Below are 20747 nucleotides of genomic sequence, written 5' to 3' on the forward strand. Positions count from 1 at the left end.
TTTTCTGTATTTATATGTTCAGCGCTCAGAGGCTTTTGTAATGTGCGCTATATAAATCCCTTGTTATTATTATTAGTAGTAGTAGTAGTAAATAGGCCTATATACATGATGTGATAAACCCAGGTGATAAACTTCGTTATCAGAAAATGCTTGTACCAACTCACTAAAAACAACGTTTTCTCTTGATAATCTCAGTTTGTTTGGATATAAGCAGTGGCGTAGATTTCTTTTTGTCATGGGGGATGGGGGGAATTTCTTGAAGTAGGGTACCTGCAGGTAATATGGGACCATTAAGGACGTTTAGCTTATGTGCATAAAAACTATAGAAGATATGCCCAAAAGAGATTGTTATGATGAACAACCTGTCCTTTAAGATTAATAAAACAGGCAATGTTATCTTGTTTTTATGTTTGTTTGGACGCTATGACGTCAAAATGACGTCATCGTCAAGTGTCCCATATTACCTGCATGTGCAGGTAATATGGGACACTGTGTTATCTCTATGGTGAAAATCAAAATGTTCAGAAAATCACTCTTTTGTTCTAAAAACATTTTTGTTACATGATTTTGAATGTTAAATGCAAATTTCAACAAGAAAATTCAATTTTCTAAAATGACGTCAAAATGACGTCATCGTCAAGTGTCCCATATTACCTGCATGTGCAGGTAATATGGGACACTGTGTTATCTCTATGGTGAAAATCAAAATGTTCAGAAAATCACTCTTTTGTTCTAAAAACATTTTTGTTACATGATTTTGAATGTTAAATGCAAATTTCAACAAGAAAATTCAATTTTCTAAATAGTTTTGCTTTTCGCATTGACAATGCACACAATTTCCTATGTGTCCCATATTACCTGCACCCATTCAGTTGAAAATCAGAGCCAATAATCATTTCTAAAAGTAAAGTGCCACTTTTCAGTGGAATTTTACCTGCTGATAAGCTTAACCCATCACCTAAAGATCATGAAAAGTGACAAATGCACCCTCAGTACCAGAGTATTTGGATACACAATCATAAAATGTGGCGTCATTGATTTTATATCAGGCCAAAAAAACGACGTAAATTTTGGGCAATTTCACTCTTTTGGCATTGATTTCCAAGAGTTTGATACACAGACTCCAAAACTGCATTTATAGAAGCACAATTGATGTCTCTAAACACTTAACAAATCAACTTAAAGTGTGTACCTTCTCTAAGCTACTTTTTGTTAAAATGAAAACAGGTGTCCCATATTACCTGCTGTCCCATATTACCTGCAGCTACCCTATAATGAATGCAACACCTTTTGGCGACAGAATAAGTCAATGGCAAAAATTTTACCATATTGAAGCTAAACTGATTAAATAAATATGATGCAAAAGTGGAATAAATGCGCGCGAAAATTTGAACTTTTGGGACTAAAATAGCCAAATATGAGGTTAATTTGGTCAGAAAACCACATACTGGCGACTGGCGTCAACATTGGGGAATGATTGTATGGACCATACCAAAATATTTCCCCCGCCCGCCCCCTGTCTTCGCCTATGGATATAAGTTTTTGTTTTGAAAATCTTTGTTTATTTCAATGGCGTAGCGTGGGTCATCACATTTGGGGGCACCGACCATGATGAGGAGAGGGGGAGGGGGGGGCACCGGTTCTGATGGGGGGGCACCGGTTCTGATGGGGGTCCACAAGCCGTTTTTCGGCAATTTTCCTATGGGATTTTTTTTTAAATTTCAGATCGATTGGGGGCACGTTCTCCCCCCGGTGCCCCGGTTCTTTTATTAAAAGTTAAAATTTTTAAAAAAAATTAAAAAGTTAAAAAGTTTATTTTCGAAAGTTTGGTTGCCACGCCCATCATGAAAAGGAGACGGGCTTTGCCAATCATTAAAGTGTACGCGCTGTGATTAGTCAAAACAGTCGGGACGCAAGCAAGCAAGATTTTTTTAGTGTGAAAAATCTCTGCAAATGTTGTTAAAAACAGGCGGATATAATTTTGAATATCTGTTTTATTAATTATAAAGGTAAGTTTTAGTCAAGCTGTGTATTGCTTGCTTACATTCTTAGCAATCGCTTCAGAAGATTAAAAACTAAATCGTCTAGCATTGTAAGCTTAATAAAAACTTGTTAAAACTACAGTAAAATTAAGTATTTCTTGGCCAAACAGGAACACTGTAAATGCTAGTGGTTCCGCGATAAACACATACACACGCCTTACATTGCGTACGCTTAGTAGGTATGCCAGACAAACCTTAATTAACACATTTGTTAATCAACCAAATTCGCCTAGAACACAATACATATTTTACATGTCATAGAAATTTAAAAGAACAGGTAGGTCAAGGACAAGGAAACCTACATAAATATGTTTTCTATACTTCACTTGACCCAAATATATGATTTTTTATGGTGATGAGACAATCGCATATGGAATTATAGAGGGATTTTGATAACAGTTCCATTTAAAAAAAGCTGCTATCATTTAATGAGACTAGTCTAAGAAGATCTAGAAACACCCTCGAAATGCCATTTTGGGGAATTTTGGCAGCAGAATCTTTTTGATGAAAGTCAATCTTTGACAAGATATAACTTTCTTTGCTACGGAAAGTGCTATGACAAAAAGGTTAAATTCAGTTTTTTCTTTCTTTACTCAAGGGCTTTAATTTGATATATAAAATGTTGCAGTTTGATGGCAAATTTGAATTCACCTGGCATACCTACGCTTTAATTGCAACGCGCATGTTCCAGTTTGACCAAGAAATACTTAATTTTACTGTAGTAAGTTGAAGCTAAGTCTAGCCGCAAATTTTCTCACCGATTATTTATGTTTATATTTTTCACAATGCCTTCCAAATTAAAATTACAGATACACAGTTATTAACCAATTAATAAACAATTATTATGGACGTGTCATGGTCTCATCGTACTTACGATCGAGTTTTGAAATGTTGCTTTTGAAAGCTAGGGAAACCCCTGATGACGGACATTTGACGCACCCAGGACTAAAATGACTGACAATGACATTGACCCGCCTATGTCTTAAGGTCCGTAACCCAGTCGACAACATCATCCCCCTGATTTTTTTTCATTGTTGATGAGTTTTTGGTATCACAAGAGATCGTATTTTTCTCATTACTCTCCTGAAATTTTTTACGTTTCAAATCGAGAGATTCTGGAGAAATCATGCAAAAACAGCAACCATGGTGGCTACCACTACGGACTTTTGGGCAGGGCATCATGAATGAGATCGCAATAAATTATCAGTCTCCTCAACAGCTAGTTTGGTTTCGTGTCATTCACACAAACATTTCTTGTGTGGAAAGAGCGAACTGTTTTGACTGTTGAAGAGACTCGGCTCCAAGATGGTATTATATAGATTCTAAAATTCCCAATGTATTTACAGTTGACTCTGTGCCACAATCGGTTAAGAGCGCTATAGCATTGAATGCCAGGTCTGGGTTCAATCCCCAGCGGTGGCAGGTTTCTTTTTCATATCCATTTTTAATCCCAAACCTTTTTTACTCTCATTGGAAGAGGAAATATATTTTGTTTGCTTATATTTCTGAATCGGTACTGCATAGATGCAAAAAAGAGCTCAAAACGCAGCTTGGAAAATGCAGCTTGAATTTTCTGTTCAACGTACAGATATTGCAGCATAGGCCTATTGTCGTCACAGAGCATCTGTTTTGCTTTGGATATTGGCTTATTTGGTAGTATTGATACACAAAAATCTATCAAGAACCGGTAAGAGGAATTGATAATACAGAGCATGCCACGGTTATGCCACCCCTTCAAAACTGGTTGTGAAGAATGGTATAAAAATGTCATGAATGTGTAATACATGTACATGTAGTTGTCAGTGCAACCACGCACGCACTGCCGCATAATTATGCACAATGGGAATTACGGCACATGTTGTTGTTTGCCTGCTCAAAATGCAATTGCAAATTTGGCTAAATTTATTTATATTCGCGCTAAAAATGCTCTTGTTTTTTCACAAAGCTGCATAAAGGGTACGATATTTGATATCGTATGTAAGTTTAAAGACAATCCATATCCAAAGCCAATATGGTTACCCCCTTTAATGTTGTGACTGACCAGTGGCTTCCTTGACTATACCCTGCATCAACAATTTGACTGTAAATGACCCACCCATGACGCACCTTTCCCGGGGGGTTGTATAATACGTCATAGAAGTGATAGATACATAAATACCGGTAACCATAACTGAGAGTAACCATAACTGAGAGTGAGGAACCTTTTAAGGTTCCTCACTCTTAAAAGCTTACCCAATCGACAGCCTCGCCCTCATCTCCCCAATTTTCCTCTTTCTGGATGAGATTTTGGTATTATGTAATGTAATCAATTTCTTCTACTATCTTGAAATTTGACGTTCCAACCCCAAGGTACTGTAGGCCCTACTTGAATTTATATTTGGACAGGGGTGTCCTGCATGAACTCTGAAACCACCCATGTTTATGGATTTTTTTACCTAAAATAACAGCCGAATGTTACCAAAATTTATAACCTAAAAACCTATCCCTGTTTTCAGGAGTATTTGAGTCTGTTCATAATAATTAAATAATTAAAACAAAGTCTTGCTTATCCTACATTGTAGTATATTACATGTATCTTATTTAGCGTGATATGCAATGCAAGAGAAAAATAAGTAGTTATTGTCACATTAAAAGTTTGCGTACCCTTTTATTTATTTCCAATACAGATTTGGTCCCTGTAGTCATCTCACCATCATGTTTACTACTGGTCTCTTAGTGCTCACAGCACCACTAAACCAACTCTCACACCGCATTGCTCCAATCCTACACTACGCTGCCGGCAAAGTAGACAAAATACTCTATGTACATCTCCAGCCGAACTACGTATCTGAGACAGAGTCTAATTTCCTACGTGTGACTCCTACTACTGACCTATGTGCAGCAGTCACACGACTTCACACCGGTGCTGCTAATCTTTGTAGTCGCCTTGATATTCGTATCTTGCTTGGTAATGTGGGTAAACCAACAGAACCCTTGGTGTATCCACGCACGCTACAAAACAAAGTTGAATTTATACTAACTGATTGTGTAAATCAAAACAATGATAATTTCAAAACATTTATGGAGGGAAACTATGTTTTAAAACCGTTTCCAAAAATGGAATTTCTGAAGGAATCCGATTGGAAAACATCAAGTAATGATAATTTATCAGGAATGGATTGGTCTTTACCGAAGTCAGAGGAGCTACAGACGTATGGCCATATTGTACTTGGAGGGACTTTTGATCATGTACATGCTGGACATAAAATTCTGCTGAGTGAGTCAATCATGAGGTCAGAACGTAAAATTACCATCGGAGTCACAAGTGGACCGATGCTAGAAAGTAAGTACAATTGCAGGTATTAGATGATGGTTGCAAATAATTAGGAAGGCCACATACATGCAATATTTATTTCCTCAATATTGAGTTTGCTATGTGTGCACAGGTTGAGAACTATCTGGATACACACAGTGTAGAGTGTAGGCCTGTTACACAGCATATGAGCCCTTGTTAGTCTTGACTGTGGTTTACCACATTTGAGACTAATTCAACAGTTTTTTGATGATATCTTCACAAATGTACCAATTTGAACTCCTAATTTCAGTATAGAATGAGAAAGAGAGGATCTTTCATTTGATATCAATTTATTACATGATCATGATGATTATCAGTTAAGAAACACAGTAGACTACCAGTTTCACGCTTTATTATATGTCAGTAATTCCATAAGGAATTAGTTGCATTTACAAAATGTACAAGGAACATGTACATGTTCTTTTTGCATGAATGCTTGAAAGGGACAACATTTTATGTTATACATAAGTTTTAAAGAATTTGATTTTCCAAATATATCAGGTCACCTTCCTTTACTAGTATACTAAAATTTAATTTTTGTAGAATTTATTTTTCTTTATTGCAGGTAAAAGCTTGTGTGAATTGATCCAACCAGTAGAAACCCGCATCACTGATGTCAGAAACTACATCCAAGATGTCAAGCCACACATTCTCTTTGACGACTCAGTTGTACCTATCACAGACCCATTTGGTCCTAGTATTGTTGTACCTGACATGGGTGGTATCGTAGTCAGTGAAGAGACTAGGAAGGGAGGAGATGCTGTAAATAAACGCAGAAAGGAGAAGGTAACTTTGGCCTAAAAAAGATTTTTTTGATTGAAGTAAAAAAAAAAAATTACGTTAGGTAGGTAGGGATTTTTTTTTTACTTTTTAAGCTGTAAATTTCGTTTGATAAAGGCTTTGGAACTTTTTTCTTCTTTTTTTTAAATTTATTTATTTTTATCACAACCACCCGGGTATAAGCCCACCATGAGGTAAGCCCACCCCTATTTTTCAAAACATTCTGGGAACAGAATTTTATTATTTTTTGCAAAAAAGAAAAAAAAAGTAGGGGTAGGGCCTACTTTTAGGGTGCAAATACAGGTTATTAAAAAAGTATCATGACAGCGTCTTGTGACGTAGTATAAAATACGCTTTACATTGACTGTATTTTGTGACATGCAATGCATTCAAACAATTTACGTGCATGTAGAATGCCGTATTTGAAGATGGCATGATTGCGCGCTAGTGTGATTGGTTGCTAGTGTTAACAACAACAAATCACCCATTTTGAAACCTATTGAGGGAGCAGCAGTCCCTATAATGGTTGTTTCAGAAACATTTCAGGATGCCTCAGAATTAAAAAGTGGAGTTACCTTTTCTGTGCACAGTCATTTGAAGGACAATAAGTAATTTGCTAAACTGGACCCCGCCACCTTCTAATGTCAGATTGTTGCATTTTTGGAACAAGCATGATATAAAAAAGAAACCATAACCATGGAAACAGCAAACCTGTTCTTAACAAAATATTAAGACATTTGTTTCATAAGGACAAAGTTTATGTCCAATTCACAATACAGACATGTTCCAGGGTAGACATAAGCAGCAATAATCAGCTTGCCTTCGGGCCAGCTGAGAAGTTTTCAGGCTGGCCCAAGGGCAAATCCACTGGCCCAGATTCTACTTCATTGTGTTCCTAATATTTGTAAACATGTCATAAATTCATAATTATGCCAAAATCCCAACTGGCTCACTGGGCCATCCAGACGGAAAATGTCCTGGCCCGATGAGAAAACTATTGGCCAGGACCAGCGGGCCAGTGGCTATTAAAATCAACCCTTGAATTGTCATTTTCTTTTTTTTTTTTTATTTCAGGGTTTGAGTCAACTTGATGTCCATGTGATAGACATAGTAGATGATACATGTCATGCTTCTCATGAAGAAACTAAGATTAGCAGCTCATCACAGAGAATAAGGCTACTTGGAACACTACTACGAGCTCCACAGGTAGGTGTACATACATGTAGGAATGCTAGACTTAGATCAAGACTGATGATTATCATATAGCGTAATTGAGTTATAATCGTAATCTGTAATCAAAGATCTGGAACTAAGTATGATTGAGCCTATAGCAAACAAAATTATGAGTAAGTCTATTTTGCTCTTGAAGCAGTGCACAAGCATAGCAGTCTGCACACATACATACATTTTCGGCTAAAACTCACCAAATACCAGTGAAGTGAGGCAGAAGTGATTTCACTTTTTATACAGGTATTGAAAATGAGTGTCACAGCTTTGGGTGTACTTTTTCCAAAGAATAGCCCTGTGCCTAAATGCTTTGGTAACTGCCATGTTGGATTGTCACTCAGAGAAAGCAAAGTAGAGTACCTCATGCATTTATCATCATACTTACAGAGGTTAGTTGATTTAGAACATTATACTCATAAACATCCTCGGTAAGGAAGGGCATAGGGTCCGTTGGCACTCGGCAGTCAAAGCTCTTAACAAGTGTGTCTCAGTGTGTAAATTTTGTAAACACACTCAATCAAGGATCTACACAATCTCTGTACAAAAGTGCACAGAATCGTGGAAGTCTTTGGTTAGACAATTTTTCTAGAAGTAAAATCCCATAGGGTTTGGCCGCACTTGGATAGTAAAAACTTAACCATATCCATGTGAAATTTTATTCAGCATAAAAACTGAATGTCTAACACAAACTTCTTTTCACATTTCCTGAACATTTATAAAACAAACAATTGTTTTCTGTATACCTTATTAGGATCACCAATCAACTTCTCCGTACATAATAGGACTAACTGGAGGAATAGCGAGTGGCAAGACATCGGTGTGTAAGAGATTGGAAAAACTAGGAGCTGCTATTATCAATTGTGATCAGCTAGGCCACAAGGCATATGAACCTGGGATGAAAGCTTATGAACAAGTTGTGAAAGAGTTTGGTCAAGGTGAGTAAGTGTTGAGTACTATGTTTAGTATTCATTGTTGGACAGAGCTATCAATTGTCATAAGCAGGGACAGGCGATTTGCGCGGAACTTTTTTTCCGCGCAATGCCACGCAATTGGCTATTTTTTATCTATGGGCAGGGATACATGATTTGCACTGAAAAAAGAGTTCCGCGCAATTTGCTATTTTTTCCCCGCAAATCGCCTGTCCCTGGTCATAAGCTATGCCACAAGGCCTATGGGCCTGGGATGAAAGCTTATGAACAAGTTGTGACCGAGTATGGTCAAAGTGAGTTAAAGTACTGAATACTACATGTTTTGTATTCATTGTAGAACAGAGTTGCTTTTATCAATTATGATAAGTTAGCTAATCATTTGAACCAATAATATGTGATATCCATATGGCCATCTTAATTTAATAGTCTGTCTGAAACCCTAATGCAAAATGCAGTTGATGAAGGCTCATGGTTCCAAGTGCAACATTACAAAGTTGCAAAAAGTAAATTCAGTGTTAGATTTATTTCCAAAACTCTATTATCTAAATTATTCTAATCAGAAGAAAGAAGGCATGCTTGGACCCCAAGAATAGGATAATGTCTGCACTGAACACCAGTGGACAGTGCCAGTGGCATAGCCAGTACTTTTTCAGACAGTGGGCAAAGGGGGTGGGGGGGGGCTGGGGGCAAAGCAACTTTATTGTCAAAAATGGGCTAAAAAGTACAAAAAAGCCCAAAATTTTAAATATCAGGGCTACCAGCATCCCACAGGGGGAAAGAGGGGAAGGACTTGGGGGGGCAGCTGCCTCCCCTTGCCCCCTTTGGCTACTACACCACTGGACAGTGCTAACCGTGTAAATAGTACAGTATTCATCAAAAGTATGTCTGACTCTTATCACAGATGTGGTCGGGGCTGATGGTCTGATCAACAGGAAAGCTCTTGGTGCCAAAGTCTTTGCTGACAAGTCCCGCTTAGAAGTCCTCAACCAGATTGTCTGGCCTGAGATTGCACGGATGGCTAAGGAACAGATACAACAGTTGACCTCAAAGGGTAAGCAAGAAAGTTGAGAAAAATATGTTTATTGAGAATGCAATGCAATGTATGTGACGTGGTCCCGGACGAGACACTTTTGGGCAGGTTTAATTACCAATTTTGAGTGTTTTACATACAACGCCATTTTCCCCCCAATGAAATCGGGACATTCCTAAGCGAAGATATTGAGTTTGTAAGTTATGGTATTATAAAATTGGAAATTGGGATATCGGCCTTTAAAAATACTATTGACAATTATGTACATGCATGTGTACATTGAAAAATATCTGAAAAAATACAAGATGCCAGTTATATTCCGGTCTTAAACTATCAGACAATGGTTTAAACATTTTTAACATCACAAATTTGCAACAAACCCAAATTGTGAAAAAATCACCCCTCGGTCAGATTTTTTGCTATTTCACCATTTACGATCCTGCCCAAAAGTGTCTCCTTTTGATATACCATGTCACATATGTATAGTGCCACAAAACTAACAACAAAGAAATTAACCTCCATGCTTTTTTAGAGGGGAGGGGGCAGGAAATATGAATTGACTTGCAATGTTTTCTTTTCAATAATTAAAAAGGAAAAAAGCATAATGTGCATTATTTTACTAACGCATGAGAGAGATTTGGGCCAAACTATTTAATTAAGATGGCCTAAGGTCTTGGGCCGAGGTGGTCTGTGGCTTTAGCTAGTTTTTTGCCCATTCATCGGCCCAGAGAAGATATCTTACACCTCCCATAATGCATTTCTGTCATTTTAATTTTCTGTACTGATTTGCCATCTAGTACAACATGGGTTGATGGTGACAAAAAATTCCTCAATGAACAAAGGACATCCATATCTTCCAAATTATGTTTATTTCTTGACTATCAACCCATGCTTAACATCAAAACTAAGGGAACCTGTACAGAGTCATGAGCAGTGTCATTTGATGTAATGAGGCAATGTATCAAGTTGCAAAGGATTCTGGGAAGGGTAAGATATCTTCTCTGCCATCGGCCCTTCCTAATTTGACATATGTGAAAGCGTAATAATTCAATATGATTATTTGCAGGACATAATGTATGCGTTCTAGATGCAGCAGTACTACTAGAGGCTGGATGGCAGGATTTTGTCAATGAAATATGGGTGTGTGTCATACCCAAGGATGAGGTAAGGATCTAATGGGCCATTCCATTTAAAATTCACACTTCCCCAGTGGAAGATATTGGAAATATCTTCCACAGGGGGAGTATGAATTTCAAATGGAATGAGCACATTAAGGGATCTGGAATGAGCATTTTGAGCGTTTCGACAGTATTTTTTGTGGGACATGAGAGCACATCAGACATATCGATTTGCATTCTGAATACGAAGAATGTCTTTCTGATATCAAATAATTTTCATTTTTGAAATTCACGATATAATATTAATTCTATGACAAATTATTCAAATTTGATTTTTTTTTTCACATTTTTGATATAGAACAATCCTCAAGTAAATTTTATAAATCTAATGATATATTCTTAAAGTGTATGTAGCTGGGAAAAAGTCGACGATCAATTGAAAATGTTGACCTTTTATATTGAAGATATGGATTTTTTTCCCAAAAAGACCTAATTTTTTTGTGTGTTTTGGGAAAAAGATCCATATCTTTAATACGAAAGGTCAAAATTTTCAATTGATCGTCGGCTTTTCATCCCACCTACATACACAATAAGTACATATTAGCAGATTGATAAAGTTTACTTCGAGTACTGTTAAATATCAAAAATATCAATTTTTATTCATTTGCCATAAAATGTGTAGCGAATTTCAAAACATCAAAATTATTTGATATCAGAAGGACATTCTTCGTATTCAGAATGCAATTCGATATGTCTGATGTGCTCACAATAATGTCCCACAATAAATACTGTCCAAAGGTTCATACCCCACCCCTTTAAAAGCAGCTCCATTTGAATTTCATACACCCTCTGAGAAAGATTGAACCTGAATCTTTCATTGAGGGAGGGTGAGTTTTAAATAGAGCTGCTAAATGCTAATGTGTTCACTCCATTTGAAATTCATACTCCCCCTGTGGAAGATATTTCCAAAATCTTCCAAGGGGGAGTGTGAATTTTAAATGGAATGGCCCAATTGAAGAAAAATTGATTTGTGCTGCAATGATTCAAATGAAGTCTTTCTAGTCCTGGGATGTAATTAACCTCGGCTGCCAACCCAATTTTTGCCTACATGGAAAGAAAAAATGAAGGAAGCAAGAAAGAAGATGAAGAGAGAAAATTTGTTTTCCCATTGGTGATTTGACCCACCGACCCCTTGGGTGCCAACCAGCAGAACAGCTATAGATAGCCACACGTGTGACAGTTGCCTGGCCAACGTTTTTCGTGCATATGACAGGATTGCGCAATCGGATCATGTGGCATGCATGTTCTTGCAGTCGCTTTGTACTGTATTGTTTTGTATGGTCTAGTAGTGTTAGGGTTAAAGTGTGACTTTATTGTAAAACACTCTGGCACAGCATATCAAAATTTACCAGAAGTCCCCATGTTGTATTTGAAATGTTGCTATAAATTTTGAGTAGTACCTCATCATATGCATAACTTTATCAAAATTGTGTTGAAGTCCTGGAAAGTTTATCAAAATTTCAAATTTCATTCTTGTAGTAGTTCCAATCTTGAAATTGTGTTACTTTTGTGTGAGAGAATGATTGATTAAGTGAGTGAGCAAGCGAGTGAATAAATGAACGAATGAATACTTATCAACGAGAAAAGTAAATATGAAATCAACAATAATTATATTCATGCCACGATTTACACCCCTTCCTAGATATGGGCTCTTATACTGTGGCCTAAAAAATACCATTACTGAAGGACTGGTGAACCCCACAATAACTTGTATGGGTTTCTGAAAAAGGTCTCATCTAGTAAAGGCTACAATCATCTTCTATTTGACTCTCAGAAGTCAGAAATATAAAATATATCACTTGCATTTATCTTTTATCAGGCGTTGAGAAGAATTACTGATCGGGACTCTATACCCGAAGAGAAAGCTCGCCAACGGATAGAATCTCAGATCAGCAACCAGGCAAGAGTTGACCAAGCCAATGTTGTACTGTCTACTCTATGGGAACCCGAAGTCACACAAAAACAGGTAAATATTCACTCAAATTTTGATGTAATATGGTAAGGTGCAGAACATTTTGTTGGTGTTGTTACCGGAGAAGAGCTTTCTCATCTTCTCTGTTGTTACAAGCAGCTTGCCTTCATCACTTAATTCTTGAAACAGGTTCATCAGGTTTGGTAATTAACAAATTAAAGAGTTTTTGAATTGTCAAAACTAATTGAAGAAACTATTTTCTTGCTGACAGTTTTGTCAGTGAAACACTGACTTTTTTGAAGCTTACTGTTGTTGTGATGATCCAACAGCTGTTGACTGGTGGGAAAATGTCACTTCCAGTAGTGATGTTAGTCTTGCTAGCAGTCTCCAACAGTGAATCATAAATGTGACTTAGATTGTAGACCCCTTTATCTCTGTTTATTACTCTTCGCCCCCTTTTCCTATCTGATTTGATTCTTTGATCTATCTTGCTTTTCTGTTACTCCATCTCTCAAAGATTTTTGACTCCCCCAATTGATATTATGATTAGCCCTAACCTGGCTACATGGTCACTAATAGCGGAGTTCTTAAGGGGGCTGTTAGCTAAGAAAATGACTAAAATGAGCATATATGTGTAATTTGAGTTTTGCTACTTATTAAATTCAGCAGAGTTTTAGCTTTAAAATATTTTTTATCCCATTAAAATCAGATGTTGCATTGCCAAGTTTCGGCTATTTGAAGTGAACAAGGTGTTGAGAAATATGGTAACATTCGTTCGTTTCCTATTCTTATCCAATGATGCATTTGAATTTTAATGTTTTTCAAGGTGCGATATGTAAAAGAATTACTAACAAAAATATTTACCTGGCAATTACAATCATAATTTAACATTTATTATACTTTATTATTATTTATATATACTTTATTATTATTTTCGCTTCAACAAATTTATATTCTAGTATATTTATACTATATTTCATAATTCCTCACCTGGCTATTATTAGTCATTTTTAAAATGGGTTTATTTCAAAATGGTAATTTTATCAGTAATTCAAGTTTTTTTTCAGCCATTATAAGTCCAAATGACTTGAAACTTGGCAGAAAGGTGTATTTTAAGTAGATCTAGAGAAGTACAAAGCCCTTTTTTAAACAAAACCCCTCCAAATTTGAAATATGGTGATTTTTTCCCAAACATGGCCAAATTTTGAAATTTTCGCATAAACACAATCTTAAGACGTCTCAAAAACAAAAACGGAGCAAATTTTGTGAAAAAGGGCTCTGTACTTCTCTTTATTATGCTTCAAACAGTTAAATATTGGTGGTTTGAGACTCATTGTTGTTTTAATTTTTCTGAAAAACTTGAATAACTAAGCGACAAAAAAAATAGATTTTTGAGTTGAGAATTGTTATAGGTTTACACCAGTGATGATTGTTTATCCAAAAAGTCCAAAATAGCCAAAAATGCCTTCTTAGCTAACAGCCCCCTTAAAATCAGCTGTTGGGTCATCACAACAACAGGAAGGGGGTATAATGTGTTAATTTTGTGAAACTATGGATCCAAAACGATAGAAATAAAGGGTTCAAATGACCCTTTAGCAAACTCTAAATGGTAATTTTGTGTGCCAAAAACTGAAAGAAAGCGCCTTTGACCCCGTGGCGCAAGTTAGCGCTACCCCTGGTTTACTAGATAGATGTTTTGTGTTTTATTTATTACTTGTTTGATTGATTCATTGATTGATCAATCAATGGGATTGTTGATGACAGTGTTCGAAATAAGTACTTATCCTCTTGTCCAAAAATCACTGGGGACAACCATATTGAGCTATGTACTTATCCCCTGGACAACCACTATATTTTACCTCCAAAAGTATGACACATTATGGGGACAACCAAAATGTATTGAGGACAAGCAGAATTTATGCTTTAGTTATCCTCGGGATAACCTCCAGATTTTCCTTATTTCGGACACTGGTTGATGATCGACTAATGTGTTGGTTGCTTGAAGTTGATTGGTTAATGGTTAATCAGTGAACTGTTATCTTACATACCCACAGTCCTGTTTAATAAGACACCAGAACCAGATTGTTTTTAACTTTGGTTCGACCGTCGATGCTGCTTCGATGCCTGTTATTAGTGAGCTATCATCTAATTAATTAGAATTAATGCTAAATTGTGATGTGATTTCTGACTTCCGTCGGAAGTCAGAAATATTGATTTTGAGATATAATCATAACAAAGGAAGTATTTCCTTTTGTTTCCTATTGTTGTGGAAACACTTTAATTGCTTATATATCTTTTGAACTAGTTGTTCAAATTCAGTGGGGTTTTCTGCAAAATGTAGCTTTGCAAATGTTGTTTACAATTTATATTGGTCAATATCAATACAGGCAAAATTACATATTTTTTAACTATTAACAATAGTTAATTCATCATGATTTCACAAATAATAAGGATCAACCAAGCATCGATAGTCGATCAAAAATCAAACTAATTTGTTTCTATTGCCTAACCCAACTTGATTTTTGTTTGTTTTTTCAGGTTGAGAGTGCATGGGAGCTTCTTCAAGAAAGATTATCAGAAACATCTCCCCCAAGGCCAAAGCAACCAAAGATTTAGTATCAGTAATATAGAATGAAGCTGTGTTTGCCTCATGAGCATAACACCATGTTGGATTTTGCAGTGGCAGATTCTAATCACACTCACTAACCTAATCCCACAGGGTATATGCCCACACATAGAAGGGCAATTTGTCCATACACTGGCGGCGCAACCATGTAAATACACTGATTTGAATCTGCGACTGCAAAATCCAACAGGGTGTTACTCTCAACTTGAGACGAGATACGCTATTATACTATGATCAGCTTATAGTAGCTTGACTCATAACATTGTGGATTGATATAGAATGGTGTACACACAGCTGAGCACAGCACCTATGCAAACTTCGTATTGTCACTTGCGATTTTGTGAATTGTTGGGACTTTATGATTTGTGCAGTAACAAAAAACCAATAATTCTCACCTATTACGAGCTGATCATAGTGCAGCAACACTACAATGTTTTTTATTATTCCACAATTTACCATGCAAGATTTCTGTGGCAGTTCTCTTAGTCTCACTACTCGATTGTATTCTGAATATTTTCTGTTGTAAGCATGTGTGTTCCATCATTCCATAAGTATCCATAAATGCAGAGATGGTTTAATTATGACTGCAAAATGGCAGTAAACAACAATGACGGCCTGTTAATGTAAAAAGATGATGAAATGGTGCAATTATAAAGTTGTGAAATAACACAGCTCCATATTATGTAAGGATAATAATGTGACCCGCTCTAACAAATCCACGAACAAGTCGCATTTTTGACATTTCGTGATTTGAATAAAAATGTATGCACTAGACAATAAGCTTTAAAATGTGTATTCTTTTAAAATTCTTTATTATATAAATAGCATCAATACTTTTCAAAATATGGATAATTTTGTAAATGATACCAATTAGTTTCCTGCATGACACAGGATTGAATAGGGATTATCATAGTTATGTTATTTATTGATAAGTACTTTGAAGGATTTGAAAGTCCACTTAGTCCCACAGTTAAATACCATGAAATTAAGAATTCCAAAATTTGATTTTTGTTTATGTGAATGTCATCTTTAAAGGCATATAACTTAAAAACATGTCTGGCTACTTGTTGCGGGTTTTGTTGGAGCTGGTCACATATATTCTTTTATCATACAAGTAAAATAGTTTCCTGTGTTTTCAATGGATAAGCACCCCAGTTTACTAGCATGCTTGTCACGTATCATACCTGCTGAGCGCCTATCGACATGCCATATCAGTGGCGTGCGCAGCACATTGAAAGTGGGGGGCAGGTTGTGTCAGTTCCCCCGAATAGAGTCTGATTAGGAGTGTAAGGTGCGGGCGTATGTCTGATTTCCCCCCGATTTCCCCCCGGCTGAATGACCAACAAAAGTGGAGGGCCTGTGCCCCCCTGTCCCCCCCTTTTTGCGCATGCTACTGTGCCATATTATATTAGTAAGGACATGCGCATGCACAGTTCTGTGTGCATAGCTATGATTATTTCATATCAATCATGGTGGTTCAATAACAGGCTACAAAGCTGATGTGCCACCATTGAAACACATATTTCATTGAGATTTGTCACTGCAAAGAATACAGAGAGCAAACAACAATGTGGTAGCTTTTCTAAATGAAATTTGCAGCTAACAGTGGGTCTTGGACGTCTCAGCAGAGTTGAGTTGTATGCAGGCTAAAGTCAGCAATAATGAAACTAAATTGTGACATGATCAAGGGAAATAATGATTTTGAGATATTGGGAAAGAAAGTGTTCAAATTCTTTTGTTTATATTGTTTTTAGCGATTGATAAATTGACGTAACTTTGCAAAGAAAAGTCGTGTCAACATGGGGTTTTCAGTTTTTGAAAGCTCTAAATGTCTTCTTTAGAAACCAGGGGTGACATGTGACTCATTCGCCTTGATCATGTCACAATTATGAGCAAAAAGTGAGGAGAAAAAAAAGCATAAGAAAATGTACATATAAATGGTTCATAACTTTGCAACCTGGGGATTCCACATTAGTAATTGTAGGTACCATACTGAGCAAGTTAGTAATGGTATTAACTCAAGTTTTCAAAATTTCTGGCTTTAGCCCGAGTGGATCAGATTGGGTCACATATAGGCTACAGAGTATCTGTAGTTGAGATAATTACAGTAGTTGATCTCTCAAGATCAGCTATTGGAGGGTACACAAAACTGTAAATGAAGAGGGAAACTACTCGGCTATTCCAGAAAAATACAGCACTAATTTTTTTTTTAAAATTAAAAAAATATTATCCAGTTTTGCCAAATGAAACATAGCTAAATCCTATAAATCCAATGAAAGTCAAGTTTTAATATTTAGTCAATTTTTGGAAATAAAATATTTTGTGACAATCAAGACCAAAGACTTGTACAAAGACTTATTTCAAGTTATGCATTCTAATTTTCATAAAACATATTTTCTAATTTTTTTCATAACCAATATCAAAAATAACATACAAATTACAATATTAAAATTATGAGCTAACTCTTTGCCTATACTCAATATTTTGATTCCTTAGACTTGTGCCAAGTCTTAGAATTTTGTGACTACAATTGTAAGAAAACATGCAAAAATGCATGTTTTTGGCCTATTTTCCCTCCGATTGCAAAAATGTTAAAATTTGACTTTTATTGTTAGTTAGAACTAACTAAACGTTTCCCTTAGCAAAACAGGACAAATATTTTCAATCCCAAACAATTAGTGCTGTATTTTTCTGGAATGGGGAATAGAATAGTATTGATTGTGATTATTTATATGCTGAAAAGTGATTGCTATAAAAGGATTTTTATAGCTATGTTCACTGTGATTTATATTTTATAAATCATTCACACAGTGTAGCTTATTGATGTTTGAAAATAAAATACATAATTAATCTTATTTTTGATAATGAAAAAACAATAAATGAAACATTCAAGATGCAAAATTGAATTCTGTGTATTTTTGTGTGATTATGCATGCAGTTTAGTTTGTAAAGGGGTGTTAATGTGGCAGAAAGTGAGCTAAATCTATCAACTTAATACATGTATTGGGATGAACTTGATGGGAGGCAGATGGGGGGGGGGTGCTCTTACAAAGAAGGAAAAAGATTATAAATATACAAAGAGAGAGTGCATAGGAATCCGAGTCTGATATGGTGAAAATGGGTGATTTTTAGGGGATGTGCAATAATTATCTCTTCCCCCCCCCCCCCATACAAGAAGAAGGGGAAATCAATTTTGGCTGAGCAGCAAACAATTTTTAGCAGGTCGAACCAAAAACACAAAAACCTGTTTTAAAAATGATTTCAAGGTTGAAATACTAGTACTTCACTTTTCTAAAAAAAATCATTGTTGTGCAAGGTTTAGATTTGAGACGTCCATTTGAGACTGGCAATGAAACTAATTGACTGCTATATGCCTCCCGGGATAGGCCTACATGCTATAGTTCATTCAAATTCATAAATATGTCACTATCGGGGTGATTATTCATTGTTAAGTTTAAGGATCTAAAATGAACAGAAAGTTGCACTGAGCCCCGGCCGCACACCGACATCGCCTGGCTATTAATTATTTGGTGCAGCAGAGACACTATAAATGAATACCCGGGATCGATACATGTGAATTGCTATGCACGATTTTGATATCAGACGAAAATCTTCTGATACCGGGTTAGAAAATGATGAATATCTCCCGTAAATGATTTCGTCTCAAGAAACCAGATCTGGTCTCATAAACTTGAAAATATGCGTTGAACAGATATATGATAGTCGCTAGTTTGCGCTTTGAGAAACGGCCGTGAGTCTTGAACTCAAAATCTGACCAAAATCGCTAATTTTATATTGCGTTGGTCCTGTACTACAGCGTGCATAGGTATATTCGTCTCAGAGTGGAGGCAGTATGTATGACCATTGACCGCAATGTCGTATACAAGCTTACTCACACAGCGAGAAATCAATTACCCCGGCTATTGTTAGTATAGCCGTAGTCAGGTCACTTGGCTAATTATATGCGTCTCGATGATAAGGTCGGAATAAAATGACCTTTCGTGGCTGTGGATTCAACCTACCATGCGATTTCTACCATGGAGATATCGGGGCGATGACACTGTGCCCCGCTCCTCCCCCCCATCAAAAATAAAAAGATTAGGCGGACTTACTTTTTAAAGACTTTTTTTAGGGGGCTATCAGGCCTGTACGCTGGGGGGAGTGGCTAATTAAAGTATAAAATAAGTTTCCAACCCCCCCCCAAATGTATGCTTTGGTCCACATTTTGGAAAGAAGGTCCACTTTTCACAAAATTGCCCCCCCCAGCCCTTTTCGGAAAAAATTCTCTAAAAATCCGCACCACTCCCCATTGCCCCCCAAAAAAAAAAAAAAAGACACGAGCCTCTAAAAATATCAGAATCAACTTCCTCCTCTCCCCTCTCCTCTCCTCCCTTCCCCCTCTGATCATACCGGGGAGTTTCCTCAGCCACTTTGACCTGAATCGATCACATGACTCAATCCGTCCAATGACGAGAGCCCTTTCATAGGCTACGGTGGTGCTGTATTTTGGGTTGATAATTTTCCGTGTGTCTGGAGCCCACTTTTGTGAGGGTTTTTCTCGCGAAGAAACTGGATTTTCTCTTTTTGTCACAGGGCGCTTTTACCCTGTCTGACATGGTTATTCAGCAGCTTGATCACGAGGTGAGTATATTTGTGGAATCATGATTTGATGACCTGCTTTGCAGCCAGATGAGATTTTGTCTTCCGTAAAGTTGCCAAATTCGTCAGACTTACATGCTGGTCACACACAGTCTTGAATCTTGAATATAATCAATTGCAGTAAACCCAAGGATTCTCGAGTAATAATATACTATAGGATAGGCCACACGTTTGCGCAAATGAAGTCAGTCACACGATCATGCATGTGATGGCAATTACCCAGACGTGGTCTAAATCTAATTCTAGTTCGCAAGGCCAAGGGACCAGGTCCAGGTCAGGACTCAGCAGGAGGCGCTATGTGAGACGTACTTGTGAAGCGTCATCAAAAGATTTTTGGGGCTTCATAAAAAGTTTGAAGCAGGAATCCTTTGGCATTTGTACTTTGAAAGACAAAGGGGAACTGATCTCTGATAACATTCAGAAGGCAGAAGTATTGAACGACCAGTTCCAAAAGGTCTTCACTCGAGAGGATAACAGCAGCATGCCCAGAATTGATGGAGACCCATTTCCACCCATGCCTGAGATCACAATTTCCACTGCAGGAGTCGAAAAATTATTGAGTGAACTAAAACCTAAAAAAGCCTCTGGTCCTGACAATCTCCCGGGTAGAGTACTCAAGGAGTATGCGCATGAGATCGCTCCAGCATTATCTGGTATCTTCCAAAGATCGCTTGATTCTGGTGTGCTTCCAGTAGACTGGCTCCGAGCCAACATAAGTCCTGTCTTCAAAAAGGGTGATAAAACCAAGGCTGCTAACTACCGCCCAGTTTCGCTAACGTCCATATGTTGCAAAACATTCGAGCACATCCTCCACGCCAACATGATGGATCACCTGGATCAACACTAGACTGCCTAACTGGCCTGTATCTCGTTTCGGCCAAAGTACGTCTGTAATACATACCTGTTTTTAATGACTTTGCAACAATGTTTCTATTGTCAGCAATAACAGCTTGCATTCACACTTTTGAGTTTATATGGTGAATTTTCGTACACATCATAAATAAGTGAAATCAGAATATCCTGAAAGGAA

General features: G+C 37.0%; 1 protein-coding gene across 1 annotated transcript; it reads left to right on the forward strand.

The window, feature by feature from the left end:
• The first annotated feature begins 1897 nt into the window (after positions 1 to 1897).
• On the forward strand, positions 1898 to 16435 carry LOC140162501 (bifunctional coenzyme A synthase-like). Its single transcript, XM_072185741.1, has 9 exons — positions 1898 to 2009; positions 4709 to 5364; positions 5942 to 6162; positions 7231 to 7362; positions 8135 to 8318; positions 9214 to 9363; positions 10409 to 10506; positions 12340 to 12486; positions 14971 to 16435. The coding sequence occupies exons 2-9, from the start codon at positions 4737 to 4739 to the stop codon at positions 15046 to 15048; spliced, it is 1638 nt and encodes a 545-aa protein (XP_072041842.1). The 5' UTR covers positions 1898 to 2009; positions 4709 to 4736; the 3' UTR covers positions 15049 to 16435.
• Positions 16436 to 20747: the final 4312 nt, after the last annotated feature.

The sequence above is a fragment of the Amphiura filiformis genome, chromosome 10 (genome assembly GCF_039555335.1).
Source record: "Amphiura filiformis chromosome 10, Afil_fr2py, whole genome shotgun sequence".
NCBI classification, from domain to species: Eukaryota; Metazoa; Echinodermata; class Ophiuroidea; order Amphilepidida; family Amphiuridae; genus Amphiura; species Amphiura filiformis.